We start from the raw sequence: 24427 nt of genomic DNA, 5'->3' as shown, positions 1-24427 counted from the left end.
TTTTCCCCAGCTCCAGCCCCGTGGGAACACAGCCAAGAGCTGGAAACGTGCTGTAGCTCCCCTGCCCTTGGGCTTAACAGGAGTGAGGCCAGAGGGCTCGGCTTGGCAGCAGCACCTTGTGCTTTCAGGGCCCAAACACCCACCAACACAACCCCTGACTGGCTCAGGAGGCAGCTGGGGAGTCCCCATGTGAACTCATGGGGGCACACACCACCCAGGAACACTTCCTGCACATCTACCTCAGCTCTGGCACCCGAGGGCAGGAAACACCCAGAGCCCTCAGAGCTCACACATGGCAGGAGGATGATGCCAGGAAGACATGACTGGTATCAGTCAGCACAAGAACTTTTACTGAGAGAACAAATTACACTTCAGTGTGGGGAAAAAAACCCCTAAAACAAACCAAAACTGTTTTCAAAGCCACAAAGCTGGGAGGGAGAAATTCCCACTTGTAGACTAACCACTAACAAAGCAGAAAGAAACACGAAAAGCCCCAACTCCAAGCAGGTCCCCTTGCTAAATCTCCTGCCCAGGAGCTCTGGGACTACGAGCTGCCCCCTTCCCCAGGGGGCTGGGTGTAATGGGATGAAACAAGCAATTCTCAGTTCCATTAAAACACGTAAAAAGGGCCACTGCTGTGACTGTCCTGCCACTTGACAGCATCTGAGCAGAGACAGCTGAGCAGAGACAACCATCATCTTGGCAGTGCACGGGGCTGGGGTTCGTTCTCTGAAGGCTGCAGTTGCCAGCTGGAAAAGGAGAGTCCTGCTGTGGTTGTTTCTGAGTGTACACAATCAGGCTGTGCAGCAGACTGGAATCCCACAGGACACTGTCAGTCTCAGGTACCACGAGGCAGAGGGGCTCCCCGTGCTGGCCCCACCACGCGAGCGCAGCGCAGCCGCCTCCCCGCCACGACCACGCCGGCCTGTCCCACCAGAAACAGGCAAAAAAGGGGGTTTGCACCACAGGGTCCTGTGGCTCCCAAGTTCAGAGCATCCCCAGCTTCTTCATGGTCCTCCAGCGGTCCTTCACCATCACGGCCGTGCGGTTCTGGAAGGGGTACTTCTGGCAAATGCACTTCCACCTCCCCTCGCCGTACTTCCTGACACCCTCCTTGATCCACTCGCTCTCCTGGAGTGTCCACTTCTGCAAGGGAACACAAGCAGCAGGCTGTGAGCAGAGACAGGAGCTGTGCTGGGCTGAGAACCACTCTGGCTCCTTCTGTGCTGGTAGCAGAGGGGCAGGCAGACACCCTGATGACACCCAGCACAGTCACCAGGTCGCTGTAGATGTGCTCTGGTAACTGTTACAAGCACACCCTCCTCAGGAGTGGTTGTGCTTCCCCCAAGCACAGTGCTGATGGTGTAAAAGAGGAGTTTCCTTTGATGCCACAGCAAACTCCACAAAGTACTCGCTTCCTACACCTTGTGTAACAGCACTGGAGTGTTCAAACACACCATGATCTGGGAGGTCTGGTCTGTGGGTCCCCTGAATGGCTGTACTGGCCACAGAGTATGACACAGTGGCAGCAGGTAGGGAACACTGTGCTGTGTGGTGTGCAGCAGCACAGGAGCCAGCAGCTTTCCACCTGCAAACCAGGCTGAGCCAGTTCCCAGGAGCACCAAACCCAGGGCCCCTTCCCAGGTCAGGGGTGCCACACACAGGCCCCTCACCCAAATGAGATGCTGAACCTCTCTGGCATCTGGGTGACACCAAGTCTGGCTCTGAACCACGGGCAGCAAGGAAAAGGGACAGCACACACATTACCCAGTGTATGAGAGGCTTTACCCCCAGGCTGGTTCAATTTAACACTCTCTGTGCATGCAAAGACCAGCAGGACTCAGGTGAAGCCTGGATACCTCACACACCACTTCCCAGCCCACCTCTGGTGCCCCGTTTGGCTCATGGCAGCAGTTCACACTGCTGAACTGAACTGGGCTGCCCACGTACCACAAGCTGCCCCCCAGTTGGCTCCTCTACACCCACATGTCCCTGGCTCACTGAAAGGACTCAAGGGCTCTATGTTACCTGCTTCTTGGAACCGAAGACCGTGGTGTTGTGGTTTGTCTCAAAGGATGCTGGAAAACAAGGCAGGGAGACTCCATTTCACTGTGGCTCAGGAGGTATGTACCCCCTCTAGGGTCTGCCTTGGGCTGAACCCTTAACCCCCAACAAGACCATTCCTGACAGACAACAAACCCAAATTCCTTTACCCCTCCCCTTTTCCTACACACACACACACACACAGAAGGTTTCCTTCTCAAGCCCCAGGTGCTTTAGTCAAAGCTTTTCCAGTACAATATGGTTTGGGCTGGCCTAGTGAACACCTCCAGAGCATGTGTGTGGAGGCTGGAATTCAATACCCCTTCCCCCAGCTAAGCTGCCTGCTGGGATGCAAAGGGAGCTGGACTGGAAAGCTGACCTGGCTGAGAAGGTACAGCTAAGCTTTAGGTCAGGGCACTGAAGAGGGGATGGGGAAGAGCTTCTTGCCAGCATTTCCATCCCAGGCACTAGCCATCACTTGAATGGGTGGTTGTGACACACACCTCAGGTCAGAGGGGCACAGGACAAACACCTCGGGGCCAGACAGACACCTACTCACTTGGGCTTTTAGGATGGCCAGTTTCCAACCCCAGACATGCAGCAGGGCACCCAGGACTGAGCCCCTAAGCCAGGCCTATCAGTTAAGCCCGTTCCTACCTGCGTCTGAGAAGAGCTCGTCCTCATCACTCCAACTGTCCTTTTCCTCTCTGCCATATGAGCTGTTCCACTTCCCCTGGAAGGACCTGAAAGCAGCCAAGTGCTTCCTTCAGCTGCTGGCTAGGGAGCGTTTAGGGAGGGTGTTTGGGGGGGAAAAGGGTGCAGGCAGCTGGAGCACAGTGCAGCCTGGGATGAGCATGTGCTGCCCCTTAAAGCAGCACACAAACAGGTGCCACCTCCTCCCCTCTGAGGGGGGCTGCATCGGTAGGAGCCCTGTCTGAAGGCACAGGGTGTGACAAGTACAGGCACAGTGCTGTACTGAAGGCACAGGGTGTGACAAGTACAGGCACAGTGCTGTACTGAAGGCACAGGGTGTGACAGGTACAGGCACAGTGCTTTACTGAAGGCACAGGGTGTGACAAGTACAGGCACAGTGCTGTACTGAAGGCACAGGGTGTGACAGGTACAGGCACAGTGCTTTACTGAAGGCACAGGGTGTGACAAGTACAGGCACAGTGCTTTACTGAAGGCACAGGGTGTGACAGGTACAGGCACAGTGCTGTACTGAAGGCACAGGGTGTGACAGGTACAGGCACAGTGCTGTACTGAAGGCACAGGGTGTGACAAGTACAGGCACAGTGCTGTACTGAAGGCACAGGGTGTGACAGGTACAGGCACAGTGCTGTACTGAAGGCACAGGGTGTGACAGGTACAGGCACAGTGCTGTACTGAAGGCACAGGGTGTGACAAGTACAGGCACAGTGCTGTACTGAAGGCACAGGGTGTGACAGGTACAGGCACAGTGCTGTACTGAAGGCACAGGGTGTGACAAGTACAGGCACAGTGCTGTACTGAAGGCACAGGGTGTGACAAGTACAGGCACAGTGCTGTACTGAAGGCACAGGGTGTGACAAGTACAGGCACAGTGCTGTACTGAAGGCACAGGGTGTGACAAGTACAGGCACAGTGCTGTACTGAAGGCACAGGGTGTGACAAGTACAGGCACAGTGCTGTACTGAAGGCACAGGGTGTGACATACAGGCACAGTGCTTTGTAGCCAGCATCTGCAGAGCAAGTATCACCTAAGTGGTTACAGCAGACACACCTGCAGCTGGGCTTCCCAGGCCTTTGTGTAGCCACAGACCTGCCAAGCAGAGCCCTTCATCTTTCCAAACAGCATCTAATCCCCACTGTTTCACCCCTACCACCCAGGCCAGCCAGGCTAGAGGCCTCTCTGTGAGATCAAGTGCCTCAGCACTCCCAATCCTCAAGCACAAACAGCCCCAAGGACTCCAGCAGGTTCACCCTGCCTGTCACACCACACACAGCCAAACCAGTGCAGCTCTAGGAAATGTTGTTCTCTGTAGCTCAGGTTGTGCTCTTGGGCGCCTCTTTCTTGCATGTAACCATTGGAGAAGCAGAGACAGACACCATCAGACTCCCAGACAGATGCCCTGAGCCCCATGGCTACCACGAGCCCTGACACTCAGAGGCTTCAGAGTGACCACTGATGTGGCACAGACCACACAGCCCTTCTCAGGGGGGCTGAAACTCCCCCTCTGCTCCAGCCAGCAGCAGCTGCGTTCCCAATCCAGCACCAGCCCTCACTTCTGGCACCCAGCAGATCCCTGGGCTCTGAATCCAGCCCCTTTCCAGGGAGGCTTCACAAGACCCTGTCCTATCACCACAACGCTCCCCAGCACACTCAGAATGAACACCAGGCGTGTCCTGGGGACAGCAACATGAGTTGCTGCTGGAGAAAGGCAGGCAGGGACAGTGTCACCACACACAGGCCCCTCACAGAGCAGGAGATCTGCTAAGTGAAATCCTCTGATGACTCCAGGACAACACAGAGGGGGGATTCCTCCCCAGCATCCCCCCTGACAGTGGGTTAACCCTGAACCAGGCACAGCACAAGTCAGTCCTCACTCTTCGCATCGATGCCAGCTACACTGCAGCTCACCTCTACTCCCTGCCACTTCTCCTTCTCCCCACTCCCTTCTTCTCCCTGCCCCCTTTCTCCTTCTCCCTACCCCCTTCTGTGCTTCAGAGGACAACCCATCCCCAAGCAGCCAAGCTGAACAGAGCACCCAGATCTTTGCTTCCAGCCCCAGCCTTCGTGTTCCTGACGCTCCTCAGCAGGACTGAAGGCAGACTGTGTTCTAGCAGTCTTCCCACACACCAAGCTCTCCTCAACCCTCCCCAGTTTCACTCCTGGGGTACAAAACCTCATCCCTGCTGGCTGCTACACAGCTTTACCAAGAGCAGCTCAGACACTTAAGCAGGAAGCTTCATTACACCCTCATTACAGCCTACAGGAGATACTCCTGGGGCTCCTCCCTCGAGCCTCAGGTCACAGTTCATTCCAGGCTTGTGCTTTCCTGCTTTCTGTGGGAAACCCTTAGGAAAACCCCAACGCAGCCCCACCTCACACTGCAAGGGAATCATGGAATCCCAGCCTGGTCTGGGTTGGAAGGGACCCCAAAGGTCACAGAGCTCCAACCCCCTGCCACAGGCAGGGACACCAACCTCCAGGCCTGGAGCTACACAAGGTTGCCCAGGGCCCATCCAAAGGGGCAACTCACACTGAAGTGGTCAGAAAGATACAACTAGGAGACTCTTCAGCACCACAGCTTTGCTTAAGTGAGATCAGGGCTGTGTTTCAAGAGGTGGAGTCTAACCTGCTCCGTGTGAGGCACCTACAAGCTCCTTCCAGCTTCAGCAGCACTAACTGAAGTGCAGAGAAACACGTTACCCCCATCTCCCTGCCAGCAGAAGCTGGATGGTTTTCTCCTCTCCATTAACCAAACAGCAAAGCACAAGGACAACAGAGTGTTTCCTTGCCCAGTTCCACATCTAATAGCAGGCAGGGACGGTCAGTACCCCCACAGCTGCTAGTCAATACCCTCATCCTGAATTAAAGAGAAAGGTCTGGGCTGTTCACACTACCAGCTGCAAGTCAAAAGGTGAGGTGCAGGTTAGAATATACCACGAGAGAAGGGCTGCATACTTGGCACTCTCAGTAGACACAGGCTGGTCATAGAGTTTCTGAGCAGGTCTGGAGGCAGAAGATACAACTGGCTCCTGGGAAGAGTCTGGACTGTCGCTCGACTCGCTGCCCTGGCTGTCATGTCCCATGACCAGTTTGCTGATGGTCAGCAAGCGTTTGCCCTTACGGGGTGTTTCAGGGGGCTTTGAGAGCTCAGGGCCTCGGTTCTCCTCTTCCTTCCACCTCTTGGTTCTGTGGGACACAGAAGGAGACAGTTGCTTGGGGAAAGAAAAGTCTGTTTCATCCAGCTGGGTGAAGAGGGTGTCAGAGTCCCTGGAGCCGGACAGGATCTTGAAAGCTTCTCTCAGAGCAGAGATCCCATAGGAGGTTCCCGATCCAGGAGGCTGCCTACAAAACAAACACAGCTGAGCAGGTTGTAAAGGTTTCACTGAGGTGGCTCCTCTTCACCCAAATCAGGCTCCTGGCCCTACGGTGTGACCCTCAACATAGGGACCCTGGGGTGCAAATAAAAGCCCCTCTCTGCAGAGGGCACTCCCAACCCTCCCATCCCCCTCCTCCTTTGCAGGGCTGGAGCAGGTCTTGAGAGAATACCCCCCCCAAGCTGCCTGCTAGAGACAGGACCAGGCACCCTTTGCTGTTCCTCAGGCTGAACCCTACGGATGCCAAAGGGGCTCCACAAGAGCAAACCTCCCAGCAGCCCCTACCCTCGCTCCCTACTTCACAAACCCCCTGTGAAAAAACCCAACAAACCCAACACTGTTCCTCTGCAGAAGTCTTACACCAATGGCCTTAGGGGCTGGCTTGGGCAGACCCTCTTGGGCTGGCATTCAGGGAAGTTAAGAGCTCCCTGGACAGAGCAAACTACCCCTGAGAAGTGACCTGCTGCCAAACTTCATCCACAACACAAGGCCAGACACCTCTGCCCACCTGTCTGAGTCCCTGGAGGACACTCCTGGAGGCTCTGAGGCTGCTGCTGGTTCTTTAGGTATATCCATAGGCTCTGAAGAGTCTTGCAGGGTATTAAATGCTGCCACTATATGCTCAGGAGTGGCTGCTGGGTCAGCAGCTCCTTCTGTGGGCTCGGGAGCTGCTGCAGAGCCAGTGGCTCCTTCCCCGGGCTCAGGAGCTGCTCCAGAGCCACTGGCTCCTTCCCCAGGCTCAGGAGCTGCTGCAGAGCCATCCAGCCATTCTGCAAGGCTCGGAGTTCCCCCCAGGTCTTTCTCTGCTTCCTCAGGCTCTGGAGCTTCTGCCAGACTCTCTGCCCCCTCCGAGGGCTCTGGAGCTGCTGCCTGGTCCATTGGCCCACATGCAGACTCAGGAGTCACTGATTTTGGTTCTTCAGGATGTTCTGAATTCAAAGTCTTTTTTGGGAGAGAAAAAGCACATCCCTGTTACGAGGATGATTCCCACACTCCCCTGCCAAAGGCATCCCAGCTGCCTCTGACAGGTTAAAACTCACAGCACCATGCAGAGAGTTTGTGTCTATCTATTACAACTTGTCACACAGATTGAGTGGGATCAATTTAGAAGCATTCTGAATTTAACCCACTGAGCTCCACGTCATTACTGGCACTGAAGGGGTGTGGAAGCCGAATTGCCATATTCCAGGGGGAAAGGGGAAGCCAGGGAAGCAGGGCAGACACATACTGTCAGCAGCACGGGCTCCGAGTCGTCCACATAGGTCTTGAGCAACTGGAAGATGCTCTGCTGGAAGCTCTCGTAGGAGAAGTTCTTGACAATAGGATGAGCAAAGTTCTGGTCTCTGATGGCAGCCAGGAGCTCGTTCTTTTTCTAGAGAGGTAAGAACGCTCTGAGCAGGTCCAAGGGCAGGAGCAGGGCTCTGGGGGAGCACCAGGCCCTTCTCATTCCATGTTCTCCAGGCCCAACCAACACAGACAGAAGGCTGGATGAGGCCAGAGGGACAGAGCAGTTTTGCTGCCAGCACCCCAGACACTGCCCTGCCCACAGGAACAGGAATGGGGCCTCTTTCTGCCCTTCTAGGGACTGGTGCTCAGCACAGGAGCTGGAGTTTGCCTTCAGGCAAAGGATGAATGCTGATGCCTGCAAGGCCCAGGAAGGTACATGAGGGAACAGCAGTAACAGAGGGAGCTCCAGTGTGACAATCAATGTGCTTTGGGAGTGTGTAACGCCACGGGTCTGCCTTCTGAGGGGAGGCTCTTTCCATTCCACCACCCTTCCTCCTGGCTGGGGTTTCCCCAAGAGAAGCATTTCTCAGGGAAGCCTTTCATGCCTGTGATGTGCCCTCCAGCACCCCACAGGCCATACCAGACCACCCCAAAGACCCCCCCCACTCCCCAGCACCCCAGAGAACACATCACAGTGTCCTCAACCAGACACCTTTCCCTCTGGCACAGGCTCACCTGGTTTTTGGGGTCCTTCCCCATGTGCCTCCTGACAATTGTGGAAGCTTTATCAAACTCCTTGTTCTTGAGGCAGACGATGACAGCCTGCAGGAGAAAACCAACCCCAGTTCCTGCGCTGCCATTGCACTGGCCACATGCTCCAGATGAGCTCAGGAGAAGCATGGACAGTAATCAGGCACTGAGGGAATGGCTTAGGACCAGCTTACACTGGGAAACACTTCCACACCAACTGGTGAAGAAGAGGGCAGCAGTTAGTACTCACTTGGCTGCAAACTGGGGGGGGGGGGGGGGGAAATTCCCACTGGGATTTACAGAAGGCCTCACCAAGACAAAAGATGGGCATTTACTGAGAAGGAAAAAGGTCTTACAGCTTCCTTCACCATCCTCTGAACAGCTTCCATCGTCTTCTCAGCCACAAAGCACTCGCTCTGGATGAGCTCCAGGACGCCGATCGCGGACTCAAGAGGGGTGAGTGTCGACTCACTATCGAAGGTGCATTCTGCAGGAGTTCAGAGCTGCTGGTTTGTCTGACACCCACAGCGACACCTTACAGCTACAGCTTTCCTCTGCCTGACCGCAGCTTTGGCAGCCACTGGGGGCGACGATGGGAGGGAGCAGGAGGGCACCTGTACAAGACCCACCCCCAGGCATGGGACGCTACAGAAGTGCCCCTGGCCTACAGATACCCGATCTGGGGGAGCGTTTTGGAAGCCGTGAGCAACATGCTCAGACAGCTGGGCAGCCCAGGGCTCAGAGGGAGCACGCTGCTCTTGGCCAAGGGCAGCAGCAGCACAGGCAGCCACACTCTCGGGTCACTCACCCCCAGGGGAGGCTTCCTGCAGCTGCACGGGCCGGGACTCTGGGCACTCACCCAGGTTCTCGCCTTCCAAGATCCGCGACAGCAGCTGCATTATGCGCAGCATCTGCATCACCACGGGCTTCTTCTCCAGGGGCCGCACAAGCAGCGCTGTGGGACAGGGGCGGTTACGCGGCAATGGCTCGGCCCGCCCGGCCCCCCTGCCGCCCCCCGCCCCGTCCGGCTCCCCCTCACGGCCCCCCTGCCGCCCCCGGCCCCGGCTCCCCCCCGGCCCCCCTGCAGTCCCCGGCCCCAGCTCCCCCTCACAGCCTCCCGGCCCCGGTCGGCCCCGGCTCCCCCGCGGCCCGCCCAGCTCCCCCTCCCGGCCCCCCTGCCGCCCCCGGGTCCCCCTCCCGGCCCCCCGCCGGCCCGCTCTCCCTCCCGGTCACGCCCGGCCCCAGCTGCCCCCCGGCCCGGCCCCGGGCCGCTCCCCACCCTGCATGACGTCGCGGAGCTGGCGGAAGTCGCAGCTCCGCCCGGCGCGGTAGGCCGCCATGGCCTGGTAGAAGTAGAACTGCAGCACCCGCCCGTTCACCATCCTCTCGGTGGCGTCGGCGACACCGCCACCGCCACCGTCGCCCCGCGCCGCCACCAGCACCCGCCGCCCCGCCATCCCGCCGGGAACCACGGCACGGACGCGACGGAAGTGACGGCAACAACAGCGCCCGACCCGCCGCGCCGTACCGCTATGGCGCGCGGCATGCGCCTACAGCTCCCGGCATGCACCGCGCCGGCCGGGCTGGCGCCCTCTAGCGGGCGGGCACAGGGCACGGCTGTGCAGGCAGGGACAGCGCAGGGACAGACAGGGCTCTGCAGGCAGGGACGGTGCAGGCAGGGCCAGGGCTCTGCAGGCTGGGACAGTGCAGGGACAGACAGGGCTCTGCAGGCAGAGACAGTGCAGGGACAGACAGGGCTCTGCAGGCAGGGATGGAGCAGGCAGGGACAGGGCTCTGCAGGCTGGGACAGCACAGGCAGGGCCAGGGCTCTGCAGGCAGAGACAGTGCAGGGACAGACAGGGCTCTGCAGGCAGGGACGGGGCTCTACAGGCAGGGATGGAGCAGGCAGTGCCAGGGCTCTGCAGGCAGGGACGGGGCTCTACAGGCAGGGATGGTGCAGGCAGGGCCAGGGCTCTGCAGGCAGGGACAGTGCAGGGACAGACAGGGCTCTGCAGGCAGTGCCAGGGCTCTGCAGGCAGGGACGGGGCTCTGCAGGCAGGGGCGGTGCAGGCAGGGCCAGGGCTCTGCAGGCAGGGACAGCGCAGGGACAAGGCTCTGAAGGCCGGGACGGGGCTCTACAGGCGGGGACAGTGCAGGGACAGACATGGCTCTGCAGGCAGGGATGAAGCAGGCAGGGCCAGGGCTCTGCAGGCAGGGCCAGTGCAGGGACAGACAGGGCTCTGCAGGCAGGGATGGAGCAGGCAGGGCCAGGGCTCTGCAGGCAGGGCCAGCACAGGCAGGGCCAGACCAGGCAGGGCCAGGGCTCTGCAGGCAGGGGAAGCAGGCAGGGACACGGCCCTTACTCCAGCTGGGAAGAGGAACCAGCAGGGAACCGGCCACCCTTAACCCCCGACCCGCAGATGTCAGGTCCCTGTGCCGGTGCCACTTCTGCCCGCAGGCAGATGCCCAGAGCTGCCGGGGGAGGCAGAGCGGGGCTGGGAGGCGGAGCCGTCCCCGCGGCGCCGTGCTGCCGGGGGCTCTGACAGCACCTGCCCTTACAGCAAGGCAGCCCGGGTACCCAACTCCGGGCAGGGCGTTAAGGCACAACCCGCAGCTGGAGGCGTGACAGAGTACTTCAGTTGTTAGATAAAACTCCTATTTTTCACTTTGTTGGTTTTTTTTTAACCCCCCCCTGCTCTTTATTCAGCCCTTCTGAAGAGCTGGGACGACCCTGCCCTTCTCTGCCGCGCCGGGATCTGTGTCACTAGGAGGCAGCATGGCTTTGGGGCGCAGGGAACATCACCGCTCCGGAGAGCACCTGAGCTGAGGTGGGAAAGCACGTGAAAATTCCCCTGGCATGAGGTCTTCCAGGATCCTCCCTTCCCTCCAGCCCTGGCCAGGGGAGAAGGAAACACACGTGAGGAAAATGGAAAACAGTAAAACCAGGAGGGATTATTCCTCCCCCCCCCCCCCCCCCCCCCCTTTTTTTATTGGCAAACAAAGAGGGATGGAAATAACCCCTGCGAGGGGGTGCAGCTGCCCTGGGGAGTGTGAGCACAGAGAGGGGCTGTGGCCCTGTCATCAGCCATAGGAAGGATGCAGTGAGAGAGATGCTGATGGTGGCTTCCTGGGCTGAGGAGGTGACAGTGCTCTCATTAAAACACTTTTCTGTACAAACTGTTAATGAGCAAACTGTTTTGGGGCTGTTTCTGTCACAAGAGGCAGGAACAGGGGACAGGGATGGGACTCCTGAGTTTCCCAGCTCTCCCCTTGGCTCCTGGAGAGGCCTTTTGAACACTGCCCTTGCTGTTTATTTCTGCTCAAAGATCAGAAGGCTCATTAGGCCAGGTTGGCTGGGGCCCTGGGCAACCTTGTGTAGCTCCAGGCCTGGAGGTTGGTGTCCCTGCCTGTGGCAGAGGGTTGGAGCTCTGTGACCCTTGGGGTCCCTTCCAACCCAGACCAGGCTGGGATCCAATCCCTGAATTTTCTAGGATGAATGGAAGGGAAGCAGGGACTGTGGAAGGAGGCAGTGGGACTGGAAGGCCTCTCTGTCGGGTTTCACTGGATCCTGGCCCGGTGTCACCAGTGATTTACTCAGGAAAAGTTTGGTGCTTCACGTGCCAAAAGAAACACACCGGGCAGGAAGGCAGAAATTACAGTCACGTTTGTGCTGCTCAGTCTTTAACTGAGTTATGGCTGTTGATGAATTGATTGCAGATGAAAGAAAACATGCCAGGGAACAAGATGGGCACTTTGCTCAGTCTCGTGTCTGTCTGTCTGAGCTCCAGTGGAAAAGAAAACAGGAAGATCACAGGGGCACCTGGTCACCCCCCCATCCCTGTCCCTCCTCTAGCGCAGAGCACCAGCTGTGCTGCACCCAACTGGCCACAGCAGTGCCTGCCCCAAAGGGTTTGCCCTCCAGACAGACACAGGACAGGCTTCTGACTTCTCTCTGGGCTTGATAACGCTGAGGAGGAGCAGTGGTGGAATTCTGTTGCTCAGTAAAGGTATCCAGAAGTCATGTGTTATCACAGGTGTGCCTGGAGAGCCTGGTTGTGGAGAAGGGATGCCACCGCGCCGCACACAAGCGCAGGCAGGTGCTGTGGTGAGGAGTCCTGGAAAGGCTGTGGAAAACAGGCAGCAACAACAGCAGGGAAGGGAAACGTTGAGGAGAATGGGATTGCTTTGCAAAATACCCAGGGAAGCCCTGCAAGCAGGAGTGGTGCAGTGCAGAAAGGGGCACAGAGGCACTTGGAGAGCACCGATGTGTCAAGTAGGGTGTAGAAGGGGGTGCTGGGAGCCCAGCGGCGGCGCAGGGCTGGACTGAAAGGCAGGGGGGTAGGAGGAGGAGACAGGGGCCAGCAGGACCCTGCCAAGAGACGGGTAATAACCCCGTCAGACAGGACAGGGTGACCCTGCCGCAGCCCTGCGCGGGAAGGGGTACACAGCTGCACCTGCCACGGGGGGGCAGAGGGGTGACAGGGGTGGAACAGGGGTGACAGGGATGGAATGGGGTGCACAGCGATGGAACAGGGTCACAGGGATGGAATGGGGGTGACAGGGATGGAATGGGGTGCACAGCGATGGAATGGGGTGCACAGCGATGGAACGGGGGTGACAGGGATGGAACGGGGGTGACAGGGATGGAACGGGAGTGACAGGGATGGAATGGGGGTGCACAGCGATGGAACGGGGGTGCACAGCGATGGAATGAGGTGCACAGCGATGGAACGGGGTGCACAGCGATGGAACAGGGGTGCACAGGGATGGAATCCCACATCAGAGTTCGCAGTACAAAGGCTGGCAGGAGCTGGAGGACTTTCCCTCTTGGAAGGGTTACTTAGGAACAGCAAGGCTGTGTTTCACACCGGTGCAAGGAGCTAGAGCTGATTCCAAGGGGATGCTTGGGCTACATATGGAACCAGGGAAACACCCCTGATGACTGAGGAAAGCTACACAGGACTGATGGGAAGAAGGAGAGTGAGCTGGGTGTCTGAGCTGTGTCGATGTGGAGCTGTTGGGTAGGTAACAGTGAAGGTTTCATAAGAACAGGGAAAGGCTTTACCAAGGTACAGACACCTGGACTCACCCACATAGAGAGGACACCCCAATCTGCTGTGGTACAACCAGATTTAGAGCTTACATCCCAGAACAGTGGATGCACTGGATTTGAATCCTCCACAAATCAGACTGATCACACTCAGATGCCTTCTCTCCCCACACAACACCCCTCACCCAGTACAGTGGCATTATTTCTTCACTACTTTGGCTGCACCCTGATCCCTATTTCCTTGTACAACACCAGCAGAATGAGGACAGGATCATAGAATCAGCCTGGTCTGGGTTGGAAGGGACCCCAGGGATCACAGAGCTCCAACCCCCTGCCACAGGCAGGGACACCAACCTCCAGGCCTGGAGCTACACAAGGTTGCCCAGGGCCCCAGCCAACCTGGCCTTGAACACCCCCAGGGATGGGGCACCCATCCCCTCTCTGGGCAGCCCCTTCCAGCCCCTCACCACTCTCTCTGCAAAGAACTTCCCCTAATATCTCATCTCACCCTTCCTTCCTGAATGAGCCAGCGCATGAGCCAGTTGCTGTGCCAGAATTCCAGCCATCTGCAAAGGTTGTGCACTACAACTGGAACTGGATCAGAGACCGTGTTTGACAGGCACCACCAGAGCAATTGCTTTCTCTCCAGTAATAAAAGGTACTCTTCTTTTTTCACCAGAGAGTGACCTGGAAGACTGCTGTGACAAACAACAAGGGATCTGCCAGGAGCTAACCTGTCTTGGGAGTGAAGTGGGTGAGAACTGGTGGCACAGTCACTCAGGATAACATCTTTGAGCTGATAAATCTCCCAGACTGTACCATCCCACAGAGATCCTGGTTTAGTGGCAAGCCAGGTGCCTGCTTCACTTGAGCTCCTTTTAAAATCCCAGCTGCAGCAAACAGCACAGATGTCAGCCTGCTCAAATTCCCTCTACATGTACCTTTAATCTTCAGCCAGCATTGGTAGCAGTGTTAGCAGTTCTTACAACATAGGGCATTTCTGCCTCCTCAGCAGTTACATTAAAACAAACAGACCCCTGTCCAGCACTATACCTGCACTGCAAGTGTAAGAGAAGAAATTTCACAACCGTGAGCATGAATGAAAACCACCAGGTTTACAAGTTATTCAGGTTCCTGAGCTTCCAAGCATTCTCTCTGCCCCATTCCAGAAGCTATACACTGCAGAACTCGTTAAGGCAAAGGCCAGCTCAACCCACCACGGCAAAAGACACTCCTTGATTTGGTCAGTGAAATACCTGAGGGGCCTCTCACACACCAGGGGAAGACCCAAAGCTCAGGTCGTGTCCTGGATGAAGCGTTATGCTGCTGGATCCAACACACCCTCTGCCCCTAAACCTGTTCAGCGTGGCTGGCAGGGAAGAGGGAACTTGCCCAGTGACTCACACCACGTCTGTATGTGAACACTCGGCTTTAGGAGCCCGTCCAGGCGCCGCACTCCGAGGCCAGTGGAGCGGTGGCTCAGTTCAAAGGCCCGGGGGATGAGCACCTGCTCTGTGCACAGGCAGGACGAACGAGGAGCGGGGAACGAGCTGCGCCTGTCCCAGCAGAACCTGCAGCCCACGGAGGGAGCGCGGCCGAGGGGCCCTGAGAAGCCACCCCCGCCCCTGCGCACCCCGCAGGCCTTCCCGGTGAGAGGGCCGCCGAGGCCTGGCACCGCGGCCCGGGCAGCGCGGCCTGGCCCACCGCCCCCGGGCGGGCTGGGCCCGGGCGCTCCCACAGGCGGCTTTCCCTTCCCCCGCCCGACAGGCTCGACCGGGAGAGTTACCAGAGGCTGGGGACGGGCCCCGGGCAGGTGGCGGCCGCCGCCGGGAGCGCAGAGCAGCCGAGGGGACCCGGGACCGGGCCTGAGGCGATGCAAGGCGAGGCCCGGCGCTTTCCCGCCCTGTGGCTCTGGCTGCTCCCTATTGGTCCGCGCCCGGAGCCGTGCCCTCCCATTGGCTGCGACCGGCGCCAGCGGTCGCCCCACCGCTGCGGCCGCTGGCTTCTCATTGGCCGGCGGGCTCGGGCGAGAGCCGGCACGCGCTGTGAGCGATTGGGGGGGGGGGGGGCGGAGTTCACCATCGCTACGGCGGCCGCCGCGGGTCAGGCGTGTCGTTCCGCGAAGCTGCCGGCGGCCAGCATGGAGGCCGGGGAGCGCTCGGGGGCCGGGGGATGCGGCGAGGGGGCCGGGCCCGTCTTCACGCTGGAGGAGGTGGGGAAGCGGAACTCCAGCCGCGAGGCCTGGCTGGTCATCCACGGGCGCGTCTACGATGTCACCCGCTTCCTGGAGGAGGTGAGGCCGGGCGGGGGCCGGGCGGGGCCGGGGGCGCGGCTGGGGGGGCGGGGGGGGGCTGGGGCTGGCACCGCGGGGCAGGATCCGGGGTTGGGGGGGGGGGTGCCGAGGGGGCAGGGGTTCCGGTAGGCCCCGGGGCGGCCCCGCAGCGCCCGCGGGAGGGCCCAGCCCCGGGGGAGGGGAGCGCAGCGGCCCCGCCGGGCTCCGGCCGGCTCCTGCCGCGGCTCGGGGGCTGCGGGGGCGGCGCTGGCCGAGGCCCGGGCGCGGGGGCTGCGCTGCTGCTCCACTCCAGTCAGCTTCTGGGGCCGGGCAGGCCTGGCCGGGCGCTTCCCACACCGGGGAGGGGGCCGCTTAAGCCGAGCTGCGTGGCTTCTGTAGGGACTCGCAGGGTGACGAGGACTGGGCTGGGCCCGCGGCTGCAGCGGGGACACCTCTGGGGACAGCCCGGGACGTCATGGAGAGAGTAGCAGTGATTCGGCAGCCAAGCCTGTGCCGTGCTGCTGCCTCTGCCCTGCAGGGCCCTGGGACAGGCTGCCCAGGGGGTGTGGAGTCTCCTTCTCTGGAGAGATTCCAGCCCCGTCTGGACACCGACCTGTGTGCCCTGTCCCAGGGACCCTGCTTGGGCAGGGGGTTGGACCCCGTGGGCTCTGGGGGTCCCTTCCCACCCCTGTGAGTCTGTGATTCCCAGAGGTGACCCTCCAGGTGGTTGGGATGGGGCACAGTCCCCTCTGTGTAACCTCCAATCCTTGAGCCTCACTCTTAGACTCGCTGCTTCTGAGTTCTGCCTTTGGAGGGGGTTTAGGGTGGTGTCATCAGCGTTTGGAGCAGAACACAGGCTGGGAAGAAGCGCTGACAGAATCCCAAGGGCTTTTATTGCAGCTTAAAGTAAGCCTGAGCCCTTGGTGGCACCCACAGGGTAACTTTTGTTACCCTGGATCAGCTTTAAGAGAAGAGCACTCTGCTGGAAGGGCACATGCTGCTGCTTCCTGCCTCTGCTTGTCCAGACCCCCCCCTGCTTTTCCTCCAGGCGTGTGTGGTCAGAGCCTGGCTGCTGTGGAGCTGTGAGGGAGCCACACGGCCTCCTGGGTGAGCTGCCCAGGCTTATCAGCTGGGAGGAGAGGATGATAAGCTGGCAGCGCCCTCACAGCAGAGGCAGTGGCTGTGCAGCTTCTGCTGTTGAGTCACCAAGTGGGACGTGAATTGATTTGGGGGGTGTTGGATCCAGCAGCATAACGCTTCATCCAGGACACGACCTGAGCTTTGGGTCTTCCCCTGGTGTGTGAGAGGCCCCTCAGGTATTTCACTGACCAAATCAAGGAGTGTCTTTTGCCATGGTGGGTTGAGCTGGCCTTTGCCTTAACGAGTCCTGCAGTTTATAGCTTCTGGAATGGAAAATGTTCCTTTCCCCAGGGCCATAAAAGGATCCTGGCTGCTCCTTTGCTCTGCTGTGTCTGCTCCTGGTGCTCCTGCACTGTTTAACTCTGTGTCAGCTGCAGGGTGGGAAAAGCTGCTGGGCAGCTGCTGCTCTTGGGTCTTTGATACTTGAGAGAGATTTGGGGCTGGAAAGAAAAGTACATGGGACAGCAGGGTGGTGCTGTGAGCAGAAGGAAGGGACTCTGGTGCTGGGAGCAGTGCCCTGAATGTTACCTTGAGATGACATTTCACCTTGCCCTTCCCAAGCCCTCTGTCCCATTTTTGGTTTTCTGGTGTGAAAAATACCTGCCTGGACCCAGGCCAGGCTGAAGAGCCAGGCTGCTCTCTGAACTGTGCAGCTTGGCTGGCACAACACCCTGCTATGTACACCCTCACTGACACGGTGAACCTCGCCAGCCCCTAATTTCTTGGCAAACCCCCCACTTTCTATCTGTTCCCCCACTGCATTCTGGGGAGTGTCAGGAGAGCAGCGTGTGGCTGATGGTCCCCAGGGGTGTCTGTCCTGTGTAAACCTTACAGCTGTGTGATACCCACCCTGCTGGTTCTTGCTCAGCAGGGCAGCCTGTAGCCACCTCAAAGCTGCATCTCCACTGCAGCATAGAGCCCTTTAAACTTCCCAGGTACTTTATCTCCTGTGGGACAGGGGCAATGCTTAGGAGGTTTATCACACTGCAAAAGTCTGTTCAGTTCTAGGGATGTCAGCAAAACACCAAGGAACTGCACTCTCCTGCTGTAGAAAGCCTGCAAGCACCAGAAAGGAGAGAGCTGTGTGACATCTGAGACACCTTATGAAGTGACATGATTCACAGAGCCATAGGGTTGGAAAAGACCTTTAAGATCATCCAGTCCAACCATTCCCATCCTGTGCTGCCCCAGATCTCTCAGCCCCTCATCTCCCCTCTGTTAAACACCCCCAGGGGGTGACTCAGCCCCTCCCTGGGCAGCCTGTGCCACAGCCCCACAACTCTGCCAGGGAAGAACTTTCCCCTCCCAGCTGAGCTGACCCTGCCCTGGGGCAGCTTGAGCCCATTGCCCCTTGTCCCATCTCCTGTCCCCTGGCTGAAGAGACCATCGCCCACCTCTCTGCACCCTCCTGGCAGGGCAGGGGAGGTGGGGAGAAGGTCTCCCCTCAGCCTCCTCTTCTCCAGGCTCAACACCCCCAGCTCCCTCAGCTGCTCCTCAGAGGATTTGCCCTCCAGCCCCTTCCCCAGCCTGGTTCAGTTCCTTCAGGGTGTCACCAACACCCCTGAGTGGAGAATATCGTCCGTGCTGAAGGCTCCAGTGACAAGGAGGTTCCAGTTCCATTATCATAGAATCCCAGAATCCCAGCCTGGTCTGGGTTGGAAGGGACCCCAAGGGTCACAGAGCTCCAACCCCCTGCCACAGGCAGGGACACCAACCTCCAGGCCTGGAGCTACACAAGGGTGCCCAGGGCCCAGCCAACCTGGCCTTGAACACCCCCAGGGATGGGGCACCCACCCCCTCTCTGGGCAGCCCCTTCCAGCCCCTCACCACTCCCTCTGGAAAGAGCTTCCCCCCAATATCCAATCTAAACCAGCTGGAACGGGTTGGAGCTCTGTGACCCTTGGGGTCCCTTCCACCCCAGACCAGGCTGGGGCTCTATGGCTCTGTGACTCCACTCTGGGGAAGGATTTCTCTTACACAAGGTGTTTTCCAGGCTGTGCAGCACACACTGAGCTCTCTGAGCTCCCAAGGGAGAGGCTGGGCAGTTGTGTATTTGGGAGGTTTCACTCACCATGTTGGTTTGAGGTGCCTGTGCCAGACAGAAGAGGTTGGAAGACAGGCTGCTGACACCCCTGTCCCTCCCTTGCCTCTATCCCTGTGCTCACATGTCTCTTCTCTTCCAGCACCCAGGTGGAGAAGAGGTTTTGCTTGAGCAAGCTGGGAAGGATGCCACGGAGAGCTTTGAAGACGTGGGGCATTCCACAGACGCCAGGGAGATGCTCAAGCAGTACTACATAGGGGAGATCCACCCGGTAAGGACCAGCTGGCTGGGACAGCCCCTTTCAAACAGGGGCTGAAAGCAGGACTCTCCTTTGCACAGCTCACTGACACCTGTGAAATAAGTAGCTGAGGGCTCTAGGCAGTGTCTGTGCTGTCCTGGGTTTTGGTTGAGGATCTCTTCCACAAAGATGCTCAGAGGGCTGGAGCAGCTCCCCTATGGAGAGAGGCTGAGGGAGCTGGGCTGGGTCAGCCTGGAGAAGAGAAGAGAAGGCTGTGGGGGGACCTCACTGCAGCCTTCCAGTCCCTGAAGGGAGCAGAGGAACAGGAGGGGAATCAGCTTGTTAAAGGGCAGAGACTGGCAGGACAAGGGGGCTGGAGTGAAGCTGGAGGAGGGAAGGGTGAGATGAGATATTAGGGGGAAGTTCTTTGCAGAGAGAGTGGTGAGGGGCTGGAAGGGGCTGCCCAGAGAGGGGGTGGGTGCCCCATCCCTGGGGGTGTTCAAGGCCAGGTTGGCTGGGGCCCTGGGCAACCTTGTGTAGCTCCAGGCCTGGAGGTTGGTGTCCCTGCCTGTGGCAGGGGGTTGGAGCTCTGTGACCCTTGGGGTCCCTCCCAACCCAGACTAGGCTGGGATTCTGTGATCTCTGTTGAGGTAACAAAACGAAACTAGGCTTTTCCTCCCTCCCTTTGGAACAGATTTCTCCCTGCAGTTAAATCAGGGCACCCAAAGAAGTTACCCTAAGCAGCCCCCTCCCTGTGGGGTGGGTGAGCCCTTCCCCTTCCTTGGGGTGTAGAGTGCAGGAGGGATCCCAGGGGCACAGAACACCAGAGTCCCACTTGCTGCACAGACAGGTCAGTGCCTTTGGGTGCTGAAGGAAGGATTGCTTTGAGACTGAGTCCAGGCAATTCCCCCAGTGATGAGCAGTGTGTTCAGAACAATCCCCTCATTAAGCCTGTGGGTTTCTCTTGATCTCCCTGTTACCTTATTGTCTTTTTTCTTCCCCTTCACAGCACGATCGTAAAAAAGAAGGTTCTAAGGTAAGAAAGGTGCTTTACTTCTCTGACTGACTTCTGTGGAAGCAATCTTAGCTCACAGAATGAACAAAGAGGTTGTCACAAGCCTTTTCCCCCCCTTACCCTCCCCATGGAGCTTGTGGCTCGCTGTCTGCACAGGCTGCAGTGAGGAGTAAACCCTCTGAGCAAACCATACCTTTGTTTTTGTTCTGAGGCTCAGTGGTCCCTGCAGTGTGAAACTGGAAAGGTTTGCTGTGCCCTCTCACCCCTGACATCAGCAGTGTTATTTCCACCCCAGGAGCCACAGAGCCCTTTCTGCAGTGCTGGCTGTCCCCTGAGCACTGAGCTGTCAGCAGTGTCACCAGCAGCCAGGAGATGGGCCTGGCTGGGCTGTGTTGGCTTCAGAACAAGAACTCCCTGTTAACTCCCCTGTAACTATTGGTGTTGCCTAAAACTCTGGTGCTCTTGGACTAGACCTGGGCATGGTGTTGGAAAAATGCCTTTGAAATGGAGGGGGAGTGGGAACTGGTAATAACTGGGATCCCATCTGAGAGGTGAGAGGGGTCAGAGGAGGCTGCGAGGATGGTTGGGGGCTGCTCAGGAAATGAGCAGATTGGTTGGTGAGGTAACAGCCAGAGCCTGGTTTGGACAGGGGTGTGAGTCTGGTGTGGAGCTGGGGAGGGGCTGGACTGGCAAACACCCCCAGAAACATCCACACCTGGGATGGGGGGGCTTGGGTGAGCAGGGGAGGGTTATTTTTCTCCTGTGTCTGTAATCACATGTCCAGCCTGGCTGCCTCATTAGCTCATGTTGAGTGTTTGTCTCTTTCCCTCTTCTCCAGGATCCGAGTACGACATCCTCAGGCCAAACCAGGTACAGTATCCTCTTAGATCAGGAGTTACAAGAGGAGGGGTCAGGAATCTGTCTGTAAAACGACATGTGAACTCCAACAGGCAGGAAAAACAATCCTGGGAGGTTTCAGGCAGTTAAACCAAGCTGGGTTAAGCACCAGTGTTACCTGGGCTGGTGCAGCACGGTGACACGGGGTGTTTTTGGGAGGGTCCTCCCAGCAGTCAGCCCTGTTTTGCTGCAGGTCCAGGAGCTCTTTGAGCCAGGCCCAGGCCCTGGCCTGCTGCAGCTGGTGCAGAGCTGCTGTGCTGGGGAGGCTGCTGGAGGTGAGCCCGTGGCTCAGGCATGAGGCAGGTTTATTGTGGGGCAGCTGGAGCCGTTTCCATCCTTGAGTCAGCTGGCTGTTTGTACAGCACAAATTACAGCCTGGCTTATTTAAGGAAAAAAACAACCCCCTAACAACCCTACCACTGACAACCAACACCCCAGGTTGGTTTCTGGAAACTTGAGCAATTGAGCTGCTGTTTTCTGAGCCACCAGCCACCCTCCCAGGCGTAGGGGCCCTGGAGCACTGTGCATGGGCACTGTGGATGTCAGCTGATGTCCCAGTGCTGGGTGGGAAGGGAGGTGTGCTGAGTGATGGACATCTGGAGAGAGTTCTGAACTTGGTCCTTTCTTCTGGTTTACCCTGTGTGTGTGTTCTGTTCTGTTCTGGTTTCTCTGTCCACAGTTTCTGGTCCACGTGGCTCATCCCCATCGTCGGCGCGCTGGTCATAGGGCTGATGTATCGCTACTACATGTTGGATGGCAGAACCTCTTGAGCCCAGCTCCTGGGACCTCGGCAAGCCTGAGAGAGAGAGAGAGGGTGGGAGAGGGAGCACAGGCATGCCAGCCAGTGGAGCTCTCTCCCTGGAACGTTCCCTGCCTTGCTTCCTGACTCTGTCAGGTGATGCTGATACCCCGCGGGACCAAGCTGACAGCACAGCCTCCCTGTCCTCACGCTGGGACCTCTCTGCTGCCCTCTCGGGCTGGCAGGGCGAGTGTGACTTCCCCACCTCCTGGTGTTTGTGTGTGGCCTCCCTGGCTGTGTGTGTGCTCCTGAGCTCCCTCCCTCTCTCTCCCTCTCTCTCTCTCTCTCTTGCTCTCTGTGTAAACCACAGAAAGCCTTTTTTTTTGCCCCCCTTCCAATGCCTTTTCGTTAAGCCAGACAGTGTGACACAGCTGCTGGTGAGCCTGTGGCTTTGCCCCAGCCTGGCACTGTGTACAGTCCTGCCCTGAACAGGCAGCCAGGGGTGTGGGGTGGTGGTACCTATCCCAGTGCACGCAGGCAACACCGGTGGGAGCAGCAGGAAGCTGTTAGCTGTGCTACCTCTTTCTGGACGTGTCTGTTTTTAACGGTTAAACAAATTACAGGTATTTTAAAGCCATTCTGGTCCCTTTGTGAGGTTTGTGCTTCTTCCTTCAGAGTGGGAGTTCTGTGGAGTGGTTCAGACCTCGAATCCTGGCTGGTTCAGGTGCTTTTGGGGCAAAGCTAGAACCAGGAATTGACCTGTGGCCTCTCCAAACATGGATCTGACTTTCTTCTTTCTCCCAGAGGTCTTGATCTGACTCATGTCTCAGAAACAAACCTCACTGTGACTCCCTGTGACTGCACCAGCTGGGGGGAAGCCAAGTAACTCTGGTCTGTTCTCCCTAAATGAAAAGGGGAAAGAAATCCCCTTGGGAGTTGTGGGTGATGCTGGCGCTTTGTCTTGTGATAGAGGAGGAGGATTCTCTCTTCAGTGTGTTGTGTAGTCTCTGACAGCACAGGGACACTGTAAGGGGTGCTTCATGCACCTCCTGGCTCATCTGTTGGTCTGTGGCTTTGGGAGCTGCTAAATAACTCGTGTTCTGGTGTCCCACAGCAGTGCCAGGCAGTGCAGCTCGGACACTGGCTCTGAATTTGGATGCCACCACATGCTGCTGGGTCATGTTGAGCTTCTTGTCCCCCAACACCCCAAGTCCTTCTCAGGGTTGCCCTCCCTCCATCCCCTTGCTGTGCTGGGGGCTGCCCTAAGTGCCATGCAGGACCCTGCCCTTGGTGAACTCCATGTTGTTCAGAGGGTCCCACCTCTCCAGCAGCTCGAATTCTGGACAATGTTGTGCAGCTGTAGCACAGCTGGAGCAGGAAAACTTTGGTTGTGGCAGTTGTTTTGCTTAAAACTAATAATTAGTTACAGGTAAGGAAGCAGCAAGCTACAGCAGGCGTGGGATTTGCCCTCCTGAGATGAAATCTCTTGTCCCTGACAGACCATCTGCAGAGCAGCGAAGGGTACAACTGCTTCTGCAGCACATAGGGAAGGCAGCAGGTCGTGGGTCAGCCCTGTGCAGGCAAAGGCACTCGCTTTCTGGGGGTGTGTGGGGTGTTCCACAGAATTCAGCCTGTAGCCAGTCACCTGTGGGTTGTTACTAAGCACTCAGGTACTCAGCACGATGCAATTCTCCTCCTCCTGTTGTATGTCCCCTTAACAGGGATCTCTGGGACCAGCTCATGTGTAACAGGGATCTCTGGGACCCCAGAGAGGATAAAAAATGAGGGGAGCTCAAATGCTGTGGGTGCAGAAGTCGCTGGCAGGGGCAGGAGGCTGCCACACTCTGTTCCTCCAGCTGGGGCTGCAGTGGCTTCTTGCAGTAACAGGGTTGTTTCTCCCAGGGCCAGATCCCCTGTGTGGGTGCAGCAGCGCCCAGGCTGGGGCCCAGCTCTGTGGGGATGCTCAGACATGGAGAGCCAGCAGCACCCAGGAACAGCTGTGCCATTGCTGGGGGTTCTCTGACCACGGCAAGGGCTGAACAGGCCGGCTGCCTCTGGGGAAGGAGGAAAACCTGGGGCTCCTGCCCTGGGGAGGGCAGCACTGGGAGGGCAGCACTGCTGCTCAGCTCTGGGCACAGCCAGCCTGTGGTACCCAGCCACACAGGATCCCAGCACTGCTGCTCAGCTCTGGGCACAGCCAGCCTGTGGTACCCAGCCACACAGGATCCCAGCACTGCTGCTCAGCCCTGGGAACAGCCAGCCTGTGGTATCCAGCCACACAGGATCCCAGCACTGCTGCTCAGCCCTGGGCACAGCCAGCCTGTGGTACCCAGCCCTGCTCCCCTGGACACGCAGGATCCCAGCCCTGCTGCTCTCTCGGCACTGCTGGGCCCTTCTCCAGCACCAGCTGGGGACATAGAGGGTTTCCTGGCAGTGGTACCGGTCTGGAGGGAGTTAATCTGCAGTGAGAAGGGTCAAAATGTTTCACTGCCAAGGAGTCCCCAGTCTGGATTGTGTGGCCGAGCAAGTGGAATCTCTCTGGCCGGGAGGGATGTGCTGGTGCTGCAGGCAGGTGCCAGCACCGTGCGGATCCAGCGTGGTCCTCCCAGCCTGCCAGGGATGGGCAGGGGGACACAAACCCTCTGACACACATTGTAACCTCCGTGGACATTGGGAAACAGCCTTCATGGGTGGAGTCACACCAGCACACCTCTGTGTTACCCCCTGCTGCTGGGAATCCCTCACCCTGCCCAGTGCAGGGCACAAACCCACCTGCAGGAGGAGTTCGTGAAACACGAGGAGAAACCCCGCTGTACCCGTGTTCTTCTGGCAGCAGAACCCCCCAGGCAGCCTCAGCCTGACCTAAATGTGACCCAGTTCCATTTTTAGAGAGGAGCAACGTTACCACTCTGGAGATGGCCCAGGTATT

The 24427-nt window shown here is 58.3% G+C and overlaps 2 protein-coding genes across 2 annotated transcripts; one reads left to right on the top strand and one right to left on the bottom strand.

The window, feature by feature from the left end:
• Positions 1 to 327: 327 nt before the first annotated feature.
• Positions 328 to 9519, bottom strand: TERF2 (telomeric repeat binding factor 2). The gene is made up of 10 exons (XM_084270348.1): positions 9386 to 9519; positions 8966 to 9061; positions 8463 to 8593; positions 8092 to 8178; positions 7358 to 7501; positions 6638 to 7071; positions 5711 to 6097; positions 2701 to 2786; positions 2029 to 2078; positions 328 to 1146 (listed from the first exon to the last, which is right to left on the bottom strand). The coding sequence occupies exons 1-10, from the start codon at positions 9486 to 9488 to the stop codon at positions 988 to 990; spliced, it is 1677 nt and encodes a 558-aa protein (XP_084126474.1). The 5' UTR covers positions 9489 to 9519; the 3' UTR covers positions 328 to 987.
• A 5777-nt stretch (positions 9520 to 15296) lies between these two features.
• CYB5B (cytochrome b5 type B) lies at positions 15297 to 22129 on the top strand (the record flags this gene model as incomplete). Its single annotated transcript, XM_084270176.1, has 5 exons — positions 15297 to 15449; positions 18752 to 18880; positions 19857 to 19883; positions 20701 to 20732; positions 21439 to 22129. The coding sequence occupies 5 exons, from the start codon at positions 15297 to 15299 to the stop codon at positions 21527 to 21529; spliced, it is 432 nt and encodes a 143-aa protein (XP_084126302.1). The 3' UTR covers positions 21530 to 22129.
• Positions 22130 to 24427: the final 2298 nt, after the last annotated feature.

Source organism: Gallinula chloropus (assembly GCF_964237585.1).
Source record: "Gallinula chloropus genome assembly, chromosome: 13".
Classification (NCBI taxonomy): Eukaryota; Metazoa; Chordata; class Aves; order Gruiformes; family Rallidae; genus Gallinula; species Gallinula chloropus.
Note: the sequence above shows the minus strand (reverse complement) of the source record. Positions and strands in the feature narration are given on the sequence as shown.

Excerpts from the sequence above, each read along its gene's own strand:
- TERF2 (XM_084270348.1), bottom strand. The coding sequence starts at position 9,488 with ATGGTGAACGGGCGGGTGCTGCAGTTCTACTTCTACCAGGCCATGGCG. Across the intron at positions 9,062-9,385 it reads GCTCCGCGACGTCATGCAGG|CGCTGCTTGTGCGGCCCCTG; the intron begins GTGGGGAGCGGC and ends CCTGTCCCACAG. Across the intron at positions 7,502-8,091 it reads GGAAGGACCCCAAAAACCAG|AAAAAGAACGAGCTCCTGGC; the intron begins GTGAGCCTGTGC and ends TTACCTCTCTAG.